This window comes from Dicentrarchus labrax, unplaced genomic scaffold, assembly GCF_905237075.1.
Source record: "Dicentrarchus labrax unplaced genomic scaffold, dlabrax2021, whole genome shotgun sequence".
Taxonomy (NCBI): Eukaryota; Metazoa; Chordata; class Actinopteri; family Moronidae; genus Dicentrarchus; species Dicentrarchus labrax.
In genome coordinates this window covers 17782153-17806147 of record NW_026136713.1, presented here as the reverse complement: position 1 = coordinate 17806147, position 23995 = coordinate 17782153, and the positions used below count along the sequence as shown (strand labels likewise).

The following is a 23995-nucleotide window of genomic DNA, read 5'->3' as shown; positions in this document are numbered from 1 at the left end:
TCAGAGACAAACACGCGCACACACACTAAAGCCACAAAAAGAATAAAATAATAGAATTTAAATTAGACTCTTTAACAGTTATTTAGAGCTCCATGCGTGCCGTGTCTGAAGGCCACAAATGTTAACACAATAATAGATCATGTAGTGTAATTTAAACGCAGGACATACTTTCAGGGAAAGGTCAGTGTGGCATAATAAGGCCAACGTGACTTTTTTCCAAAACTGTATTTCTGACATTTCGAGGCATTTGACTGCTGTTGAATAAATATCATTACAGCCTTTTTGTACAGTATGCCGAAAGTGCTCCCATAAAAAGAGAAAATTGTAATCAAATGTCTAAAAAAGAACACAAATGAAGAAAAAAAAAATAAAAAATCACTTGGACGAAAGCCTGCCCCCACAAAGAGCACGCATATTACTCATCCCCCACAGAGCCGCCTTGCTCTAGTGTATTGTGGGAGGACTGGGGTGGGCGGCTGTGCAGGGGATTGGGAGCTGCGTTATAAGACTACACCACACATGACTTCAGCTCGCATGTAACATATCAGCATAATGTTTCCTCACCTTCCCCTCACACTAAGTGGCTTCTGTTTCAGCCCAGTGTGAGTGAGTGTGTGTATATATACTGTATGCACTTCAAAACTAATCAGGAAAGCCAGTGTGGTGGAACCCAGACATCTTGTTTATCCTGCGAGATTTACCCACACTTCACCTTCAGAGCCACACATGCTCTCACTTTACATACCCGCAAACACACACACACATTCGCACACACACAGAGTGAAGGTCTTGTGCTTGTCCCAGGTGCAGAGAAATCTGTGAAGCAGCATGTGGCTTGTCCCAGTTCCTCTATACAGTACCTGTGTGCCTTTGTGTGTGTGTACGTGTGTGTGTGTGTGTGTGTGTGTGTGTGTGTGTGTGTGTGTGTGATTGCGTATTGCGACAAGACTGACCCATTTGAATCTTAACACAGGCGCTCACCAATGCAATTCCTGAAACTAGTTCAACATGTAGGCTAAGCTGCGTATATCAATGTCACAGAGCAGCAGGAGTGATGGACACTGAAGGATGCTGGGGGGGTCAAAGGGCACGCAGGGAGCACAAGTAGGACATTAAAGGAGTATTTAAAGCAAAAAGTGTTGTTCTATGTGTGATTCTGAAATACAGGGTGAGGTCAGGGTGCCAGGAAACGCCAAATGCTCATACGGGGCGCTGAGGAGACGAACTAGGCCTCCACATTCTGCATCCTCTCATTCCCTGGGAAGTCAGAAGTCATTTCAAAGCACTGCACGTCTAATGTGTGTCCTGTCCAAAGCAGGTGTGTGTGAGAGAGAGAGGGAGGGAGAGAGAGAGAGAGAGAGAGAGAGGGGAGAAGGAGAAAAGCAAACAGAGACAGAGAAGAGAGAGTGAAAGAGCTGTGGAGGGAGGGAGAGAAAGAGAGAAGCAAACAGAGAGTGGAAGGAGAGAGAGAGAGAGAGAGAGAGAGAGAGAGAGAGAGGGATTGGATTGTTTCTTTCCCTGGATGCCACCAGCAGCAGCAGCAGCAGCAGCAGCAGCACCAGGAGCAGCTCGGATCTGGACGAGAGGTGACCGGGGGCTGAGGGTGAAGGTGTGTGTGTGTGTGTGCCTGTGTGTGTTTGTGTGTGTCTGTCTGTGTGTGTGTGTGTGTGTAGCGTCTGGCGGAGAGACACTGCAGGAGAGAGGCTCAACTTGCTCCCTCTCTGCGCCGCTCTGCCCTCTGTGTGTCGCCGCGTCTCCCTCCCTGCGTTTCCCCGGGACACAGACATCTGGCGTGGTGACATGTGAAGAGGGCTTGGAAGTATGGCATGCAAAGATGGTTTCTGCCAAGAAGAAGGAGACGGTGACAGCGATGCGCCCCGCTTTTATTCGGACCCTCTTCTACTTTTTCTGTTTGGCGACTTGGTGAGTCCCCACAGTGTCTCTCTCTGTCCGTGGTGCTGAAACCAGACAAAAACGACACTAATAAGGCTTCTCTCCTCTTCTTTGGTTTTTTTCTTGAAGTTATGGTTTCCTGATTCTTCTTTTTTTTTTTTTTTCCTTCTTTCTAGTGTAAAGAAAATCTCTGGACAGACAAAGAAGGATGAAAGGATCTATCCGGAGAATTTTACTCGCATTTTAGACCGACTTCTGGACGGCTATGACAACAGGCTGCGACCTGGATTCGGGGGTAAGTAGGGAAATAAATGCGATTATTTTTGTGCAGTATCAAGCATTTTCCATATGAAAAGTGCTGATAGTAATCACACGACAGCACTGGCACACTGTACATCTTAAAATTAAAAGAGGGAAGAGGCAACGTTATCTTTTTATTTTACTTGTTTTGTGCCATATGAGGTTAAAATACGCCATAAAGCTCAATAATGTAGCTGTAAACTCACTACTGAGCACCAAATATACCTTATAAGTCATTTTTTACGCACAGCAATCATACATCCCCTCTGAAACACTTGAACTTTTTCTTATTTGACTTTTTTAAGTGCATTAAAATGACTGTAAACTCACCACTGAGCACCAAATACACCATATAAGTGAAGTCAAGTCAGTTGTATTTGTATAGCCCGACATTTCACCACCTTTAGGCCCTAAAAACGCCTCCATAAAACCCATTAACAGGAGAAAAATGGAAGAAAAATAGAAGAAAAATGGAAGAAATCTGACGGAAAAAGCATCAGAGGAGGGATGCTTCTTCCAGGACATGCAGTGGACGTTGTGCACAACTCATAATGTGGACATTATAGCAACAGTGTCATGTTCTCTGTGTGGGAGACTTGCATTGTATGGGACATGTTGCTTCGTGGTGTTTCACGACACACACGGGATGTGACATCGTGTTTTCCAGACTTGATCCTGTAAGCCTGGTTGTGGCTCTGCAGTCTGGCGAAGGGGGCCTCTAAGCTCGCACGTTTGCATGTTATATAATAATGGTGTGTATGTAGCGGGGACCGACGCTTAAATGCACAGTTCAAGCGCTTGAAGAAGAAGTGCGGATTTGGATTTCTGCACATCATGTCTGAAAACCAGGACGTGTTAAGAAGCAGCGTTTTCTTCCAAAAGAGACATCTCATTGGTTTATGTGCAAAAGAAAAGAAAGAAGAAGCAGCCTGTCAACAGAAATGTGCACACTGTGGTTTTGCTTATCTCTGCACTTATAAACAACGTCTGCCTCCACATTCATTCACTGAAGGCAAAAAAAAAAAAAAAAACACACACACAACAAACAGGATTATGTTTTTACATCTTTTAAGCTATTTTTTTTTTTTTTTTACTTCCATTATGCAGAAGGCTCTGGATGAGATAAGCTATTGTGTGTCTTTTTGGGGCTTGATGGGGCTGTACGGCCTATAAAGAGTGTTTATGCACAAAAGTGTAAATAAGACTGGTGTGAGGCTGGGCTGTGACACGGAGGGATTTAAAACAGGAAACAGTTATTAAATGTGACACTTGTTGTCTGTTTCATTGACTCTATAGGTCCTGTGACTGAGGTCAAGACCGACATTTACGTAACAAGTTTTGGGCCTGTGTCAGATGTTGAAATGGTATGTACCCTCACTTTAAATGTTTTATATTAAAGGTCCAGTGTGCAGCATAGTGAAGGATCTATTGGCTGAAATTAAATCGGTTTATAATCACCTGAAAATAAGAATCATTGTGTTTTTGTTACCCTTGAATCAGCTGCTACAGGTCGCCTTCCATGTTGAACCACCATGTTTCTACAGTAGCCCAGAAGAGACAGATCAAACACTGTCTCTAGAAAGGGCCAATAGATGCCATCAAATCCTACACACTGGACCTTTAATACTGTTAATACTTAAAGTGCATGCACCTTAAGCTCACAGAACTTTGTTCCAGGTAGTCAAATTATGCTCCAGGGGAAGCTCCATGAATATAACATGTTTTATTTAGCAGACTTTCTTCCAGATTAATGCAGATAGTCATGAAGCAATATCATCCCACCTTCCAACCTCTTCTGTTTGTTCTTGCAATTCTTTTCCCTGTCTTAGGAGTACACAATGGACGTGTTCTTCAGGCAGACGTGGGTGGACCGGAGGTTGAGGTACGAGGGCCCGATAGAGATTTTGAGGCTTAACAACCTGATGGTGACTAAAGTGTGGACACCGGACACCTTCTTCAGGAACGGCAAGAAGTCAGTCGCTCACAACATGACGGCTCCCAACAAGCTTTTCCGCATCATGAAGAATGGCACCATTCTGTACACCATGAGGTACTGCAGTAGCTTCACTCCATCACTGTGTGCGAGGTGTGTGGACTCGAGTCACACCACTTGGACTCGAGCCAGACTCAAATCACAAATTTGATGACTTCATACTTGACTTGCAGTTTCCAATGAAGTTGCAGGAGAGAATTATGAATGTTATTGAGTAACAGTTAGAAGAATTTATACCAAAGATTATTTTGTATTATTCACTGTGTTGTTAAAATCACATTACATTTGGTGAAGAGTTCATTAGAACTTGTTTAAGACTCAAAACTCAAAGTTTAGGACTTGGAAGATGCAAAACAATGAACTTGGCCCCACCTGATGAATAATAAACCAATACTTTAGCCTAACTTAGATCATATTGTTATGTTAAATAACTATATGTCATTTTCCTGCTATTTTAACATAATGTGTAATGGCTGATGTGGGAATCAACTCTTCTCATGATTCACAATCTATAGTTTTATGTTTGTGCTAATTTTAAAAAAAGTTGGAGAAAGAAAGAAGACAGACTTTGTTTGATTTAAAGCAATCAAGCAAATTTGCTGTGAAATCAAACCCAGTGGCTCACAGTGTCAACAGCGCAGAGGCTGCCAAATGTTTCAATCTTAAATTCAATATAGCAGTCAAATAACGGCTCCTTTGCCTTTTTACTGAACAGGGTTTGGTATAAACCTTCTATCTCATCACTGATATACATTCATATCAGAATATTCAACAGTGCATGCTCACATTTAGCGATCACAAGCTTCTTTATTAGAAACATATGAAGTGAAACCCACTGAATGCTAAATAGTGCCTAATATTTGCACATATTTTGGATGCATGTGTGTGTTTTTTGTGTGTGTGATCCTTTATTGAGCAGCTCTTCTTTTATACTGCAACAGGTTGACTATTAGTGCCGAGTGTCCCATGAAGCTCGTGGACTTCCCCATGGATGGACATGCGTGCCCACTCAAGTTTGGAAGTTGTAAGTCCTCTATGTGTGTGTGTGTGTGTGTAAGTGTCGGGCCTTGTTTTACTACATCTGTGGGGTCCAAAAACCAGGAGCTCACTTTACTTGTGGGGTCCAACAGGTTTGTGGAGACCAGAATGCAGGAAATCACAAGTTTAAAAGGCTGTTTGACGGTTAAGACTTAGTTTTAAGGATTAAGGTTAGGGTAAGGGACTAACGAATGAATAGGATAGACATATATTTAAAGAGGTATAAACAGAGATAGAGAGACATGGTCAGTAAACGATGTGAATTCTAATCTAATATAAGTGTAGCTCCCACCAGTAGTGGACACAAGGTTATGGTTGAAAACAGGGTTTTATTCCTCTGACAGACAAACTGGATTAAAGCTGAAAAATGAAATAGTAAAATGCATGTATGTCTTATACAATTTATGTCATTTTAACTGTACAACAGGTCGCATATACACTAACTACACTAGGATACACTAACACACACACACATACAAAGCAAAACTTAACCTTAAAAAAACAAACATCTTTACTGTATAGAAATGAAACATACCTCGTCCGGCTGCTTACTGCTTAAGAGGCACAAGAGGCACTAAACCTAGCTTGCTTCGTCCTTGTTCTTGTTTTCAGTCTTTTAATATGTGTATGTATATTTATATTTTTATTATTTTAACTTTGCTAGCACTTTACTTGCAAGGTGTTGATAATTTGGGTCGTGCGGGAACACTAGAACGGCAACAGCAATTAGGTTCACCTCCAAAAATACTACATCACAGGTAGGAACCAAAAACAGCAGCGACCAAACTGACAACGTGAGGCAGTTACACTAAGAGTAAAGTACACAGCAGACGAAGAGGGTAACCAACAACCAGATGTTTGCTGATTTGCTCTGACAGGACACATTTAAACCAGCTGTGCACTTGCAGCTAACTGGTGGCCAGTGATACAGCTACGGTATGTGGCCTCAAATACCAAAAGATGATGCCGGCCTCCACATTAAATTTTACGTGTTGTGCCTCCCGGTGTCGTTTCACAGGAGACCCACTGGATTACTTTACATCACTAAACAGGAGGCATCCCAATTCGCAAGTAAAACACAGCAGGTATTTTCAGCAGTGGTGTGACTTCATTTTAGCTTACCTGAATTTAGTTCTCAAAAACTTTACCGACTTCAGTGAGACAGAGCAGGGGGAAAAAAAACAGGATTATTAAAGGAAAAGACTTAGTACCAGATATGAAGCTACAGCCAGCTGCCAGTTAGCTTAGCTTAGCATAAAGACACAGGGTGAAACAGCTAGTCTGCCTCTAAAACTCACTAACTAACATGTTTAATCTTTTTTGTTTGATTTTAATTTGTGTAAAGTGTAAAAAGTGTCTGTTGCTGTTTCTACCTGTTAATTTGATTGATAATATAAATGCTACATGTAGTGACTTTTTTTTAGAGTTTAGGAAAGTAAGGAAGTCTGTCAAATCAAAAGTTTGCCCTGGTTTGGTCTGAAGAGTCAGTTTTTTTCTAAAGCTGGATCACATGACTATTCTCCTCTTGGCGCTGAAATGGATTCTGTGCTGAAAAGAGTGCTGAGGAGCTGAGCACTTTGTCTAACACAAAGCGACTGAATGCTAAATACTAAATAATGAAGTATTTCATTCTTCATTGTGAACAATGAAACCCTAGCTCAGCACCAGTGTTTATATTGGGACTACTGGTCAGCAAAAATGACTTATCTCAAATAAAGGAGTCTCTCAAATAGAGCAGCTCCGTCTTATCGGAGAAGAGCAGCAATTTGAAGATTACATCTGCAAGAGAAAGGAAAGGAAAAGACAACGAGTTTGTCTTTACACTCGCCCAATCCGCCATCAATTACCCAGTGTGGTGACATTGCAGAGGACAAATTCACATTTTCTCAGTTATTGTCATCCGTCTCTCCCTCCTCCTCCTCCTCCTCCTCCTCCTCCTCCTCGTCTCACCATCTTGCTCTGCTGCTGCTAGCCTCCAGTCAGGAGGAAGCGACCATGGATCTGATGTGGCCTGAAGCAAAGGAAAGGTCAGAATCCCTTCCTCTGCCTCAGGATAGTACAGACCTATGCAGCTATTTTCCATAGCTGGTGTGTGTGTGTGTGTGTGTGTGTGTGCTAATTTTCTCTCTGTCTGCCCTGTCGTCATTTTTTCTACATCTCTCTTTCTCCCTCCCTCTCTCCGTCTCCTTTTCTGTTTCTCCATCTGGACTTGTGTGCACAGGCATTGCGTTCCACTCCATGACACACCAGAGTCATTTCATTTTGGCAGCACAGTTGGTATCCTGCCGATGTGGGGTCCCATAGGGAGTGGCAGGCACAGACAACTGGCATTTTCCTTGTGCGTCCGCAGACTGGCCAACCTCGCCAGGGTACATACAGCAAAAATGCTCTGACGAGGCAATATTGGGAAATAAATGTATGAGTTAAAGTATCGTTAAATTAGAGACAATAGAGAATTTATCTGACCTTTTAAACTTTTGTAGGAGGCTGGATGTCAGGATGATGCATCAGTGAGTGAAAAATGACAGATGGGACCTCCTGTGAACTTTGACTCCAACCACATTGCATTGGTTTCAGTGGATTGGATGACGTTGTGTATTTCTATTAGAAAATGTCAGCCAATCGGTGCCATTTCAATGACATATGATGTAACATTCTCCTTATTTGTCTTGCAGAATAGTAAATTAATTACTCCCGAGGTTCCCTATGTTTGAATAGAAGTGAGGGGTCAAGCTGCCTCACAGGGCTGGTAGCCGCTAAAAAATTAATTAGTCAGTGGAGAGTGTCCTGTGATGCTGCTTCAGAGGCTTTTTTGCCTAGGAGAAACAATGAGCAGTAATCATTTTAACTTAAAACCTTCAAATTGAAGGAAATGTGTATTCAAGAATAAGAACTAGGATATAAACGTTTGCTCTTGTATTTCACAAAGAAGTAGTGTCAGGTATCAGGAGAGACTTCAGAGCTGTAGTCTAAAGTTTACTGGAAGAAGCAGACTTTATTAAATTACCAACGTTTTGAAGCAGGTGTGTCTTCATCAGAACTGAACAGAGACTCACATCCTCCTAAATAACTTAAAGAGACTCATTCAGCAGAAGAAGGGAGGGGACAAAAAACCACATTTAGGTAGAAGTTCAACTTTATACAGAATGAAAGAAGAGAAAAGGAAAATAAACATACAAACACCTATTAAAGACATTTCATAAATAAGTCCATAATATGTATCCAAATATAAGTAAACTATATTAAGTAGCTTGTATCAAAGCGCTATAAATAGCTATAACACTTACCTAATAAGAAACAACACAGCCTAAATTAGAAGAGTGAGCAGCATATAGAAAATAATCTATAATATCAATTGATGTCCCATCATATAAACATGCTGGCAAACCAAAAAGTATTTGAGGCTCTTATTTCATGTACAAAAACTGTGAAAAAAGTGGAATAAAGGCATTCTTAAGACTTAAAAAGGCTTTTAAACGATCAATAATGGCTAATCAGGAGAAATATGATAGGAGGTAGGACTCAGTAACTAAGTAAGTTGGATGAGGGTGTACAAATGTATCTTTATTGACAACACATGTTTATGCAAACACACACATCTATGCAAATAAAATCTATATATTTAATATGTATGAACAAAGACAGTTTACAGTATACAATCCCTCCAGTGCAAACACATTACATACATACACACACAATCACTTCTTACTTCACATCTTACAGTAAGTGACTCACATCAGGGTGGCTTTGCTGTCTGCCCACAGATGCCTACCCTAAAACAGAGGTGATCTATACTTGGACCAAAGGGCCTCAGCATTCAGTGGAGGTCCCTCCCGAGTCCTCCAGCCTCGTTCAGTATGATCTCATCGGCCAGACGGTCTCCAGTGAAACGATTAAATCCATCACAGGTGAGACTCGCTCGTCCTTTAACCATTTTAAGATATCAACTGAATTATACTGAATGCTTTCAAGCTAAAAGAGTTTGATGTGATGCACTTGGTTGTTTATTTCTCTAAAAAAAGAGTTGACTATCTTTTATTGAAAGAAAGAAGAGATGTTCAGCTGTCTGTGTGCATTGTACTATGTCAAACCTGGATTTGCCAGGTCTACTGTGTATTTTCCACATGAATGACAGGACAAATACTGTAGAAAAGCAGCACGGGTGGTAGATATTGGAAGGATTTAGACTCCGGCCTCTTGAATTCAAACACTGTAAACATCATGAGTCGAGGCTGTCACTTCATAAATACTGAAGCATCCAGAAAAAGATTTTAGCAGCAGAAAGTTGCAACAGGTGGCATGTGTCCATTTAGGTGAGAATGGATGGGGGGGTCACTAAAATATAGAGGATGATCAAATAGAATCAAATGTGATGTCTGTCTAAAGCGGCATTAACTGAAATCTGTCAGCCTGCAACTTTAAATTCTTTGTTAAACTAATTCATTCCTGTTGATCCTCCAGGTGAATATGTGGTGATGACGGTCTACTTCCACTTAAAACGTAAAATGGGCTACTTCATGATTCAGACGTATATCCCCTGCATAATGACAGTAATCCTCTCCCAAGTGTCCTTCTGGATAAATAAAGAATCCGTCCCGGCACGCACAGTCTTCGGTAAGTAGACCTCACACATCCCTCATCCTGCATAGCCTTTCTGCTCCCTGTGTATTTATTATATGTCTGCATGCCAACAGAGCAAACAGAGCTGGAGTGTCTCTTCACTGCACAACAAGGTGATTTTACAGTGTGAGGTGATTATGGGGAATATAAAGAGCTATAAAGAGAAGTTTTTTTTTCTATATTAAGATTGCAACGTGAAATGCTATAAGTTTTAAAACAGGTTTTAAGCTGACTACATAAAGGAAGAAAACATCTAAGCAAAGATGCCTCGAGCAAAGACAAGGAATGTGGATCTACAAAAATTGTTTTGGCTCATCACAATCCTCTCAAGATGAAATATAAATATCCCTGTAAATGGGTTGAAACTGTAATAAAACCTTGATGGGGAAAGATACCCCGTGAGAGTATTTGAAGTAGTTGTTTGAGGCAAGATGCACCAGGGGGTGATTTGGATTTGGATTGTAGGTATCAACAGAATTTTAATTATAAAGATATAATATAATAAAGATTATTTTTAGCCTTTTTTTCACCTATATTGGACAGCAGAAGCAGAGAGGAAACAGGGGAGAGAGGGTTATGACCAAGTAGGAAAACATCCGTGGCAAATGAAGCCGACTTAAGCTGCAGTTCGGCCACTTGAGGCTGTCCACAGAAGTGATCAATCTCCATAAGCCCTCATGTTAAAATGCCCAACTTTACAACAGAAATAAACATGCCCTGTTCATGATAACTGTACAGGGGTTAATTCACCTGTTTAAATTATATTAAGGCTTAAAGTTATGGTTGCTGTCTGTAACTTAACCGGTCATAATGGGGCAGCTGACTGGCGCTGAGGGATGCATCATAAACATTTGGCAACCAATGCACTCCACAGCTTTTTTAATTTTACACAAAAAATACCATTCTCTCTTTTCCACAGAATACATCTTTTTAAAAGTCTAAAGTTAATTTAAAGTGGCCTATGTATTAGATTTTGCAGCATCTGCACTACTAATAAAAACATACATATTAATATTATGTTCCATGTCAGCCAATATCCTCTTAAATATTACACACTGGACCTTTATGCTTGGTATTTTATCACATTTTCAAAGATTGTTGAATTATCCATGATTTCTACATTATCAGTTGCTTTCAGCTTTTTGGCCTGTGACCCAGTTACGCTCTCCCTGGCTCCCCTGGCACAACATTTGGGTCCCCGACCTAGAATAGACTGATGTGTGTGTGTGTGTGTGTGTGTGTGTGTGTGTGTGTGTGTGTGTGTGTGTGTGTGTCGATGGAGAGGCAGGATAACAGACAGAACTACTAAAACCAGACCTAGGTGTTGTTGTTTTATTATTAACAGACCTCTCACTTTGTCAACCATCCACTTATGTTGAAGGAAAGTCATTCAATGATAATGGCACTGACGCTTGTCCTCCATTTTGTAAGTAGTTCTAATAGATTATGTTTAAGAGCACCATTTACAATGGGTAATTTTAATGTATCACCATGACTAATGAGAGAGAAAGAAAAACAGTGTTGACTGTTATGTGGAGAGAACTAAATATCAGTGACATTCATTGTAAATCATTAACTAATGCTTTATTGATCAGTTATAAGCAGAACTTTTGGTTGCTGGCTGTGAAATGTCCATTTGACTTTGTGTCAATTACTTTTTGGAAAAAGGAACCTGGACTAAAATCCTTTTGTTAAGCGCTTATTAAGCAGTTATTATTGGCTTAATAACATATATAACTACATTATTACCAAATAGAAAGGATAAATAACACCCAACAGGATTTTTCACAACATCACAACCCTAACTGTTATCAGTGGTTTAAACCTGATCAATAAAGCATTTATAAAAGCATTAGTTACAACTTATAAACCTTTTATAAATGGTGCAGTTTTTATAATCCCCAGTATAAGCATCAGGGATGACAAAATAATTCAATTTATTTCTATTATCGTGCTTAAAACTCCATCGATTTACTCCTTAAACTTAAACAGTAACAAAATCAATATTGATGGAGCAGAAAAAGAGATATTGTCTTTTATTTTACACATTCAAAATCTGATATCGACATTACCCAGAATACAACTCGACTGCTGACAGTTCGGTCAGAGATTTGGGTGTGTAGCTGCTAATTTAGCCCTGAGCCGCGAGTCTTAAGCAAAGATGAAGATCGGGTTACAGAAAGTCTCGTAATCTCACGTCTTCCGGACCAACTAATTTATCAGAATTCATGCAGCTCCCTCTGAATGGCTTTATGTATAATATATATGTATATGTATATGTATGTATGTATTCTCCCCAAGACCTGTAAACAGACTCTGATGTTTAAAAATCGGTGGAGTTCCCCTTTAATTATAATAAGGGGGCTGTTGTTGGCTTGCAGTGACATTTAGTCAAACTATGACAGCATACTGAATCACTAACGGTGACCAAACAACCAACTGCCGTAACGACACACGCACTGTAGTGTCACCTGCATCCATTTAGAGCATTTGACAGACACAGTGTATGTTTCTGCTGTCGACTGAACAGTTTATGTTTTGAGTTTTCTAGCTGAGCAGAAAAACACTGCGTGACCCTAGAAGCGTCTCTCGGTGCCGTGCAGTGTAATAAAGCACCAGGGGATCAATGCCGCTCTCCCGCAGTGACCAATGTATCTGACAGTCCAGCTGCACGGCCCCCGCCTCCCCACCTCCCCGCCTCCCCGCCCCAAACTGTCCAGAATGACAGAGGCATCACAGCAGCGCAACTATTGTTGTATCAGTTGAGCCTCTGAGGCAGCGGATTTCTGGTGTTATCCGCTGTGTTTAAATACACGTGTGTGGCGGTGGTGAGTGAGGTTGGGGTGGGAAGAGGAGGGAGGGTGGTCTGTGTTTGGATTTCTCCTCTTCCTCCCTGCAGCCACACTCTGTTTTGACTTCCTGCCTCGGTGACTCAACCACTGTGTCCTGCTGTGAGCGAGGAAGAGGCAGTTTGTCAGGAAGACAAACAGGAGTGGAGGGATGATTAGGGTTGGAGCTTCTTGGCTACAAAAAGCACATTTCTTAACAAGCTCATTCACAGCATCAAATGGTTTGTTTCTATAATGAAGCTTGTCTGGAATGAGAGCGTGCAGGTGTGGCCTTTAATGGTAGAGGAGGTCAGATGGCTCCAGGAAACGCATTGATTCTCTTTCCTTGTGAAAGTAAGATGAGAAGTTTTATAACTCTCTCATGTCTGTGTCTGAATTACATAAATGGAGCTAGGAGGCTAGTTTATCTTAACATAAAGACTGTAAGCAAGGGGAAACAGCAACTCTGGATCTCTTCTGAAGTGTATTAATTAACACAGTGTATCTAGTTTGTTTAATCGGCACACAAACATAATATAAAAATTACATTTTGTGGTTTTGGGGAGAGATACAGGCTGGAGACTGGTCATGAATGTTTGACACTTTGTGTTTCTGTCCATTTGCGTGTGTTAGTTAACTGAGCCTCAAGGTGCTCTGTGCAGTCATGCATGATGCTTTGCAGGTTACATCACAGGAGCAGCCATGTAAACAGTCATTTTGATATTTTAGTTATAAAATCTTGATGTGTAAGTGTCCATTGGGCTGAGAATTCCTTATTAGATTCTTAACTGAAGAAACTGTTAATTTTATTCACTTTCATCCTGATGGAAGCGATTGTTGCATCAAGAAGAAACAAGTTTTAAAGCAAAGGTGAATAAGGCTGCAACATTACTGATTAATTAGTTGATCATTTTCTCAATCAATCAATTAGTTGTTTCCTCCATAAAATGTCAAAATATTATGAAAATGTTCATCAATGTTTCAGAAGCCTAAAGTGACATCCTAAAATATCTGGTTTTCTTAAAATTGTATCCACAAAAAAAGATTAATTATTTATCAAAATAGCTGGCGATCAATTTAGTAGTTAAAACTAATCAATTAAATCACTTTTTTAATGGTCTTCAGTGTAGAAATGGGAGGATTTTATACGTACAATTATTTATTACTTTCTAATTATAGCCTGTGTTTACTTAATCTCTACATTGTGTGCCATACATATTTCTCACTGTAGTCAATACTCTAGTGAACAAAAGCCAAGCATATTGGATTATTATATTCCGCACAGATGTACCGGCTGATGTTAATTAGAGGTTCTGGTAAATGTATTTTTGTGCTCAGCTAGCTGTTTTCAAGCTGCTTTTAGTGTTTTTTACTAAGCTAAGCTAATTGCCTCCTGGCTCCAGCTCTGTATTTAATGGACAGACATGAGGTTCATATGAATCCTCTGTAACACTTTATTTTAGAGCGGGTGTATAAAATTGACACAAATCTGTGATCATGAAGGAATCTCATGAATGTTTATCAGAATCAGGTTTATATCCAGGTAGGAATTTCCCTTCATATATTGGTGCATGACAATGTAGACTATCTGCTGTTGAGAAGCATACATTGACTATAACAAAAATATTATAAAGACAATAAAAAGAGACTTTGACATTAACCCATATCCTCATTCGTCTTATGCACACAACTGTAAATAAAGTGATACCAGATCTTCTCGTCTAGCACTTCAGAAATCAAACTATTTATTTTCAGCGACTAGATTGGTCTGTACCCTCTAAACTGTAACTGGTATTCAGCATCTGTTTTTCTATTTTCAGTATCTAAGGTACCAAAATATCCCCGCAGGCTGCAGTCTTGTCATTGTGCGGAGGTGAAAATGAAACAGTCGGTGTAAAGATCTAATTGGTTGACTGGTAGCTCAACTGTAGCACTACCGTCAAAAGAGTGAAAGCAAACTTATCTACTCAAATATAAAGAGGCTCAAATACAGTACAGCACTGCACTATTAACACATATTTATTTATTTATTAGTTATTTATTTATTTATTAGTACTGTAGACATGAAAGCTTTTAACGTATGCAAAGTTCCAGTACATCTATCAACCATCTTTTTTTTTTTTTCTTATGTAGAGAGCAGCTTTATATTAGAGGTTAATATCCTCCGTCTGTGGCCTCAAGCCGCAGCTCACCTATCAATGTCACCCAGCTGGTTTTGATTGACAGGTAATTATATGGCGGTCACGTCCGGGGCGCGGGGGATGAATTTATGTTGGGCAAGGACTCTGCAGCACAGATTGTTCCAGGTCTCCAACGTAAAGGGGATTTTCTCCAAATCACAGTATTGCTTTTGCTTAATAATATGAAGGACAAATGATGAGCTACAGGCTTATACAGTAACCTTCTGTTACACATGTGACCTTGTGTGCTGGCCAGATTAGGTTCTCGATTTATTTGTACGGTATCTCTATTGGTACAGCAAAGTCAAATGTGTCCTTTAGCAATGTGTGGTATAAACTCCCTTCACTTACATTGTTTGTACAGTTAGGATAGTCCACGGTTGCTGGTGTGGAGTACGAGATATACTTTTGGAAACTGCAATCTCTCGGTGACGTAATATCTTTTGATACACATCAGACTTGCAGCTATTTGGAGGTAGAGTTTGTCTGCAGGCAGAAATAATCCTATTGGCCGGGTTAAACCTTAATTGGCGAAGCAGTTGTTTGTCCTCTGTGAAGTACATTTGACTAAATCTCAGTGAAAATGGAAGAAAAAAGAGAGAGGTGGCAGTGACAGTCTGACTGAAGGAAAATATCTGACATTAATTTGTACATGTTAGCTTGTTAATGTGTAAAAAAAGTGTAATATGGTTGAAGCTTAATAGAGAATTAAGTTCTGCTCATCAATATTTTTTAATTAAAGGTCCAGTTTGCAACATTTAGGAGGATCTATTGGCAGAAATTGAATATAATATCCATAGGTATGTTCTCCTGAGTGCATAATCAGCTGAAAATAAGAATTATTATGTTTTTGTTACCTTAAAATGAACTGCTTTTATCTACAAACTCCGCTAGTCTGCCATGTTTCTATAGTGGCCCACAATGGACAAACCAAACACTGGCTCTAGATTGGGGTGTTTGTGTTTTTTGCATGTTTCACGGGCACCGTAGTTTCTCCTCCGCACTTGGAAAGGGAGGATGAAGCGAGGGATTTCCAATCTGCAACTATAGCGCTAGATGCCACTAAATCCTACACACCGATACTTTAACAATGAATAATATATTGGTAATGTAAAAGGCATCGTTCGTAGTGATGAACCTACAGAGAACCATTATGCTGTTCCTTTATTCTTTTGTGTTTTTCACACACACACACACACACACACTGCTCTCATAAAAGCTAAATTATAGCTCAGCTTCACTCCTGTTTTGGATCTGTTGTGGTCTTCACTGGCCCCCAAGTGGCCCAAAAGACCCCAAAAAACATTCAATCAATGCAGGTGTAAACACTGTCCTTCTTTTTGTCTTCCATTCCATAGAGCCGAATGTATTTGGTTCATTATCCTCCTGCATTCAGTTAATGAAATATGCTGATGAGGAGCAACATACTGTACATGGGTTATTGAACACTGTGCAAATGATCTCTATCATCATTTATTTGGCAACGACATGAAGAAAATCTCTTGCAGGGTTTCTCATTCTCAGAGCAGTTTCACAAGCAGATAAATGTTTAGTCTTAATTGTAAATCATTTTTACTACAAATTAGTTGTATTATATTTGGACATTTGGACTTGTGCGGTGACCTCTAACACAGATATGTTTCATATTGTCCTGTTTTTCCACTGAAGGCATCACCACTGTCCTGACCATGACGACACTCAGTATCAGCGCTCGCCACTCCCTTCCCAAGGTCTCATACGCCACCGCGATGGACTGGTTCATCGCTGTGTGCTTTGCCTTTGTCTTCTCTGCCCTCATTGAGTTCGCCGCTGTAAACTACTTCACCAACGCACAGATCGAGCGGGCCAAAAAGAAGCCAGCCAAATGTCCCCCGGTACCCCAAACCACGCCTGTCAAGGTCAAGGAAGGCGAGGAAGTGCTGCAGGTGATTTTTGTTTCCTTCAAAGTGGCCGTGGCAAATAGTGTGATAGTACTTAACTTCAAGGAGCACTTACACAGCATGTCCCTTATTATGTGCTTACTGTATCTGGCCTTTAGCCTAGACTTTTGAACGACCAGGAGTGGGCCAGCCTGAGGACTGTCAGCTGTGCTCCTGCTCATAAGAGCTGAGATGGTCCGAAATGTAAAGAAAAGAGCAGAAAACTGATCCCAGGATGTGCGTTTAGGCCTCTATGAAACACCGAAACCTGCTTGTATCTCACTGTTGAACTGAAAAGATTATGATGAGGTTAAGCACCACAAATCTGAGCATACCGTACTTAAATCCCAGGCTTCTGAAAGCTCACGTTGTTCCACATCAAATAACAAACAGGGCACTAGACTTTAATAAATTGGCGGTGACACACACACACTATTTTACGGTCGTCCACAATGTTTAGGCTTTTGTATATCGCCCACAAATGATGTTGATTATGTGTTCACTGTTCCCGAAAAAGGTCAAAACATGAATTCTACCTGTTTCTTTCACCCGATTACACAGATAATTGCTCCGTCAACCACAGCTCGACATGTTGGAACACGTGCTTGTTAAATGAGGTCGACAATAAAATTGAACACTTCAAATATTTCTTACCTGTTACCCCCAGATCAGCCCGGGTAAATTAAGCTTTTGTTCAGCCATAAATGTAGCTGCTAATTCGCTGACTCTGGTTTAGAGAAGAAAATGTGAGAAGCGAGAAAAGCATTCGAAAATAGCTTCACATCACAGATGAGTACGGCTACATCACGAGGTGTTCCTCAATTATGGTGCTTGCTGCAGGACTTTTATTTTGAAATTCCACATGAATACACTGACATAATCTCCTATGTCTGTGTCACTAGTTGAAACAAATTACATTGACACCATGGTAGCTGACATATGGATTGGATCAGGATTCATGAATATGCCATGAAGCTATTTTAGAGCTCTTTTTGTCAGATCTGATGAATGTGTTACAGATCAGTGTTCATGAAAGTGTAGCAGTGCATTTATGGTGTTGGATAAACACTGTTTTACAGATGGGATGGCTGGAGGAAGTGCGTATTCCTTCTAAAGAGAAGGAAATAAATAAATATATAGGTCTACTGTTAACTTATCACTGAAGCTGACATCACCCATGCAATGCGTGTGTCAGTTTTACACTAACTACTTTAAGTTGCCCCTTCCAGTCCAAATCCCAGTGTGGCGTAATCATGCCTGAATGCAGTATAGTGACAACGGCACTTCAGTGGATTAGTAGGTTGCCACGGCAACGCAGCCCGAGTACATCTGTATAGGTTTCAGAAAAGGCTCTGGCACTGTTAGTTGGGGTGGAGGGGGGAAATTAACTCTATTTTCCTCGAGAGCAGGTCCTGCTGGCGCTAACCAGGGCTTGGCAAGGGGGTCAGGGTGTGTTGATGGTTCCAGCTCCTTAGTCTTTTACCTCAAAGCAAAACCACTTTGCTTTCCACACACACACACACACACATATAGTTCCTCTGCTGCACATGGGACACAATAACACTTTCAGTTTCAGGGGGGGTGGATTATTCCTGCAAATGCCTTAGTACCAGCATCACACTCTCCCTGCTTGAAAACATCAACGCTCAAAGGATAAGCTCCTTTGACGCTACACTGCATTACAGCCCCGATGAAGTGCTACCTACTTTCTGTCTTAAGCTTGTGTGAAATGAGTGAAATCCTCGGTAAGAGACATCTGTATTGCACACACTCTATCGACTGTTTCCAGATGAAGGCCATCTGTGTTGGGGGGGGGACTGTAATCAGATCAATATGACGAGATTTATGTTGCCCGGTTGCTTTTCAGGAAGGAAGTTTTTACCTTGCTTGCAATTGCCTTCAAAACGAGAAGCAGACAGGAGGAATGTAAACTACAAATCCTCATTTTCTCAGCTTTATTTTCTCTTCTGACTCACTCGGACCAACTTTAGCTTGAAGTGCATGATATTATCACTTTGTAAATAAGTGTATTTATCAGGGCTTTAATTATTTTGTTAAATATTTTCAGCAGATGTAGTATCAACTATTTAAAAGGATATAATAAGCCTCTGAAACGCCTTTTAGACCATGATGTAACACTCAATCTCTTCACTTAATGGAACTTCCTTACTCGGATCAATAGCCCATTATGGACTATAAAATATAGCCTTGTTTGAGATATTGATATTGGACATTTTAAAAATCAGATATATTGAGCGAAACAGCAATTTATGATGATGATTCTTCAAATAAATTATCTTATTAAAGAATTGTGAACAAGGTATGTACTGACATTCAGGCTTGGGGAGTAACAAGTTACAACTGAGTTAATTAGTCAGGATACAAAAAAAGGGTAAAGTTACTTACTAGAAGACGTAATCAGATTACAGTTACATTTAGTAAAAAAAAGGGGGGTTGTTTAGCAGGATTACAATTTCAGTATACATCAGTTTTTCTTTAAAAACACATTGAGCAGACGACACATTTACTGTGACACTTGGATTTGGTACTTGTACTTTACATTTATTACATTTTTAAAGTGACCCTCTCAGCCTTGCCATCCCAGTGCAGTTCAACTCTAATAAATTAGAATATGATTGGTGTTTTCTCTCTTTGTCAACAGAATCCTGATTCCAACGGGAACCTGAGAAAGCGAATGAATTATATATCCCACCAAGGGCCCAGTAGTCAGCAGAGAGCCCAGTCCACCACCAACATTTCTGGAGTGGGAAGAGCAAGACCGCTGCGACCTTTAGTCAGCGGAGCCAACGGCAGCTCCTCCACCCTCTCCCGCTCCAGCCCCAAATCTGAGAGCCTGCTCAGCGTGGCCTCCTCCTCCGCCCAGCTGGTGAAGAGCACGCCGCAGGCTGCAGCTTCCACGCCAGACGTGATGGCGGCAACACCGTGCAAGCAGAACGCCAACTCCTCGTCTCTGCAGCATCTGCTCGGGCCCAAGCTGGAGCGCATCCAGATGATGGGGAACAAACTGGAGCTAAAGCAGACGCCGTGCTCTCAGCCCACCACTGCTGGTATGGGTGGAACCAGCAAAATTGACAAGTATGCACGGATCCTGTTCCCAGTGTCCTTCGGGGCTTTTAATATGGTCTACTGGGTGGTTTACTTATCGAAGGACACGATGGTGGCAAAAGGCGGTTAGACTTTGCTCTGGCAACAAGCGACGACTCATTTCTTCTAACAGACGGGAAGCTAAGGATTATGGGAGTTTGCAAACAATAAGAGGAAACTACTGTTCTTGCCAAACACATAAACAAAAAGTGCTCACCAAGCACTTCCATATCCCGGAGAACACACTCAGAATACATTTATTTTTTCTTCCTAAGGTCCTCGAACAGCAAGCATGGGAACAAATCAACCAAATTAGAAATATCTGAGTCAACAGAAGAAAAGAACACCTGCACACTGGAATATGCTACTGTCCTCTTTATATATCGTGCTACGTCTGACTGTAAAGGTCTTCATTGGCTTCAACTGCCTCATGATCCCTTTTGGCCTGCAGTCGTGGTTAAAGCATGGGATTTTTTCATTTTCCTATTTTTGTACCCTGCACCCGGCAAGATGTTTGGATGTGTGCACCACCGTCCTGAAAACGAACTACACCGACGCTATGTAAATATATAAATTTATTAGGATAAATGGATTTATATTTAATGATTACAGTGTACTTCAGTTTGAATACTAAGACTTGCTGCTTTGGTGCCAGCAGGCTAGATGATGCAAAGTTAAATTATTTCAGAGAACACGGGGGACTCTGGTAGTGGTTTCCAGGGGCTTTCTCTTTATCCTGATAAACTATAATTCCTGCATACAGGCCAAATGACAGTCACACTAAAATGAAGACAGGTTTTGGTCAGAATAAAAGTCCTCAACTGAGGCTGAGTGGAGCTTTGGCCCCGGAACTGATCAGCCCTGAAAAGCCTCTCTTGTACAGTACCTACTTGCAAAGCATCTTTCTTATACAAGATGGATTAACTAAACGGGAAATACCGAAGATGAAATTTGGGGATCAGTCGGGCAGAAAGTAGTAAAGACAAGTTATTAATTCCTGTAACAGTAGGATTTAAGCTTCTTTCCTGCCATAATGGGTTACCAAATAGTAGACAAAGATTGTGCAAGTGATTAAAATACAGTCATTGCATGAATAAATAGAGAAAGCAGAAAGTAAAGCCATTCGTCAGTTAGATCACCGCAGCAATAAAATAGTGAGTTGGTTGTTTGTTTTTAGGGACATTTGGCTTTCACAATAAAGGAACTGTTCAATAACTGCTTCGGGGGAAGAGACTGAGCTGACTGCTGTCATCCACCTCCTTGAATTGTGTCTAACAGATGTTAGACTGAGAATGAACCTGTTTCCGGTTTGTCTTCAGTTTTAACACATATTACATTATTTCACTGCATTGCATGTTGTTAAACCTGGGAAATGTCTCACGTGTTACTGGATGAGGCCTACGAAGGACAGGGGCAGATCTAGAGAAATATTCATGGGGTGGGGAGGCAGAAATATATGCTGATTTAATCACAAACAATCACATATATCAGTATTTGCTTGGAAAAGCCCCTAAATAAAGATAGCACATTAGTAAAACACTGAATAGAAATATCTAAAGGTGGCATTATAAATCAATACATTGTATTTCCAAATCAAATCTTCAGACATTTTTCAAATACATGTCTTTTTTCATTTAACTTAATCATCTAAAATGTGACCATAAAAGATAATTAAAATGATATGTGTTAATCAAAACAAATTTAACACGTTATTTTTAATGTTAATTTAAATTAATGTGTGAAATTTGACAGCATTTGACACCAAACTGTGGTAACAAGGTCTTTTTTAGAGATGGCAGCTGCCACCACACGGGCCCCTGGAGATCTGGAGCCAAAGCAGTGTTGTTGTTTTTTTCACATTGTGAAAGTTGGACGAAGCAAAGGGTACGTGTTTGTTTGAAGTGGAACAGCCTGTTGAGTTTTATTTTTCAGGCGGCCTCAGAGTTAGCTGATGTACAGCTGTCAGTCATTCATTCATCCGCTGTTAATTGGGCCAGCTTTAGGGTAATGGGATTTACGCTAGTTACACCATATTACCAGCCAGAAGTCTGAGTGCAGCGTTGCCTCTAGCCCTGCTGTAGGAAATAATTCAACATTTTGTGAAATACATTTTTCTGCCTTCTCTCTGAGAGTTAGATCAATACCAGTCTGAACCCTACATATAATATACAGCCAGTAGTCGGTTAGCTTCACTTTGCCTAAAGACTGAAGGCAGCCAGCCTGGATCTGTCCAAAACTAACAAAATCCATCTGCCAGCACCTTTAAAGCTCGCTGATTAACTTTACTAATTATACACCAGGAAGTCAGCTAGCAGGCCAGCTGGTTCCCACTGTTTCCACTCTTCCAATGGTAAGCTAAGCTAACCGGCTTTGCGCTTTAACGTACAAACATAAGAGTGGTATCGACCTTCTAATCTAACTCTCAGGAAGAAAGCAGATAAGTGTATTTCCCAACATGCCGAACTCAACTTGTAAAAGTCCTATTTGTCTCTGTAGAGATGTGATGTGACCCAATGCATTCAGTCCTGTCCTCCTAGAATATAAAAGTGGCCCAGAAAACCTTCAACCATATCGAAAACAACTTAAAATAGCCTCCTGTGTGATCAGGACCTACCCTCAGAGGAGATGAGAGATACTGCTGATAACTGAATATTTGAATGTGTGAAGGACGTCACTACCTAAATATCACACAACATGACGTCAGACGTTGTCCTCTCAGCCGCCTCCTGCGTCGAGGATTTCTTGTCATTGTCATTGAGTCCTCTCTCTGGGCAAAGTGACATTTTTAGCGCAAACAAGACTTCTGTCCAGAAACCATCACACAATCATAGTCTCGGAAAAATAATTAGACTCTCTGACATCCTTTGACATATAAATCTTCTTTACAAGATAATTTACAAGATACACCCTCAGTACATTTTGGCAAAGACCATGCTCCACAAATAGGACATAGTTCCTCATGGCCTAATTTACTTGTCTCCATTATTCAGTGGAGTTGAAGGTTAAACAGTCGGTGGATGAGCTCAGCTCCACTGTACACCTCTGCAGACAGAGATGTCATATGGATACGGCGCGTGTGGGGATTCATGATGTAGTGGGTGCCTAGTTTCTTGCTCCAATAGCCGTATCATCCATGTAGCCATGATTGTTGGCCCTTGTCGATCGGTTAGTGTAACAGGAGTTATGATGCTGCCACGGCGGCGAGCAACACGCTGGCTGATGGACAGATCAAGATGCCCGCCGCCACTCACCTCTCCTGAACGCAGTCATGTGTGAAATTGATTTTGCCTTTGTTACCTCCCTGTTGGCCTCACTCTCCCTTCTCTGTCTCTCACAACAGTGTACACAACAACAACAAAAAAGTCTCATCATGAAAACACAGAACGTCCGTGAACTAATGAGGAGCCTGTCAACAACAGATTGATGTTCAGTGTTTATGTGGCGTGACTCTGCTGCTCTAAATGTGTGCATGATTGATGGAGCTGTCAACGCCAGGTTGTGAGTTTTCTGGGGTTTTGTTGGGTTTTTTTTTTTCTTTTAAACAAACATGCTGTTGCTAGATGACAGACAGATAGTTAAAGATGCTCCACACGCTCACTCACAAGCTGACACTGGTGCAGGTTTGTGGAAAGTTCAACTTCATCTTGAGATCAAGCTCTCAATTAATCATTGCCATTTCAGCTGTTTAAATAGTTCAACGGTATCAAAATAGTGCAGATGGGTTGGGTAAAATGGGGCAGTCATTGTAGTTTTAGAGCACTTTTTGAAGTAAATCATGGCATTACACTCCCTCTAGTGGCTCAACTGACCCCTTTTTTATTTCGAACACAATCCTATTCGATCCTGCTTGTTGCCATTCAGGAATATTAATTAACATGATGATGAGAGTTTTTATTCAGCTTCTGCTTTTCTACCAGAAGAGTTGGTTTTCAGTTGGCTCTGAGGTGCTAAAAAAACTGAACGCTACAGGCTCAGGACGCTTTTTCCATTTTTATTGCTTTGCGCATGATTGCTTTTTCCATTTTTATTGCTTTGCGCATGATTGGGTTTACTGAAAAGTCACTGGTTTATAACAAAGAAACAAAAATGAAGCAGAGAATCGGAGGCGTCCAGCTTTCA

General features: G+C 40.8%; 1 protein-coding gene across 2 annotated transcripts; it reads left to right on the top strand.

Moving 5' to 3' along the window:
- The first annotated feature begins 1407 nt into the window (after positions 1-1407).
- On the top strand, positions 1408-23887 carry gabra4 (gamma-aminobutyric acid type A receptor subunit alpha4). Of its 2 annotated transcripts, XR_007887284.1 has the most exons (10): positions 1408-1923; positions 2070-2188; positions 3490-3557; positions 4023-4243; positions 5128-5210; positions 8989-9132; positions 9686-9838; positions 16521-16777; positions 19434-20437; positions 23217-23887. XR_007887284.1 is itself a non-coding variant. In XM_051420528.1 (9 exons), the coding sequence occupies exons 1-9, from the start codon at positions 1523-1525 to the stop codon at positions 19965-19967; spliced, it is 1980 nt and encodes a 659-aa protein (XP_051276488.1). In that variant the 5' UTR covers positions 1408-1522; the 3' UTR covers positions 19968-23887. The 2 variants fall into 2 exon arrangements, 1 of the variants encoding a protein (XP_051276488.1); XM_051420528.1 differs by having other exon boundaries at positions 19434-23887.
- Positions 23888-23995: the final 108 nt, after the last annotated feature.

What these genes read in the sequence shown, in the direction of transcription:
- gabra4 (XM_051420528.1), top strand. Translation starts at nt 1,523, where the DNA reads ATGCCACCAGCAGCAGCAGCAGCAGCAGCAGCAGCACCAGGAGCAGCT. An exon ending in AACGATTAAATCCATCACAG is followed by an intron (nt 9,133 to 9,685) that starts GTGAGACTCGCT and finishes TTGATCCTCCAG; the next exon opens with GTGAATATGTGGTGATGACG. An exon ending in AAGGCGAGGAAGTGCTGCAG is followed by an intron (nt 16,778 to 19,433) that starts GTGATTTTTGTT and finishes CTTTGTCAACAG; the next exon opens with AATCCTGATTCCAACGGGAA.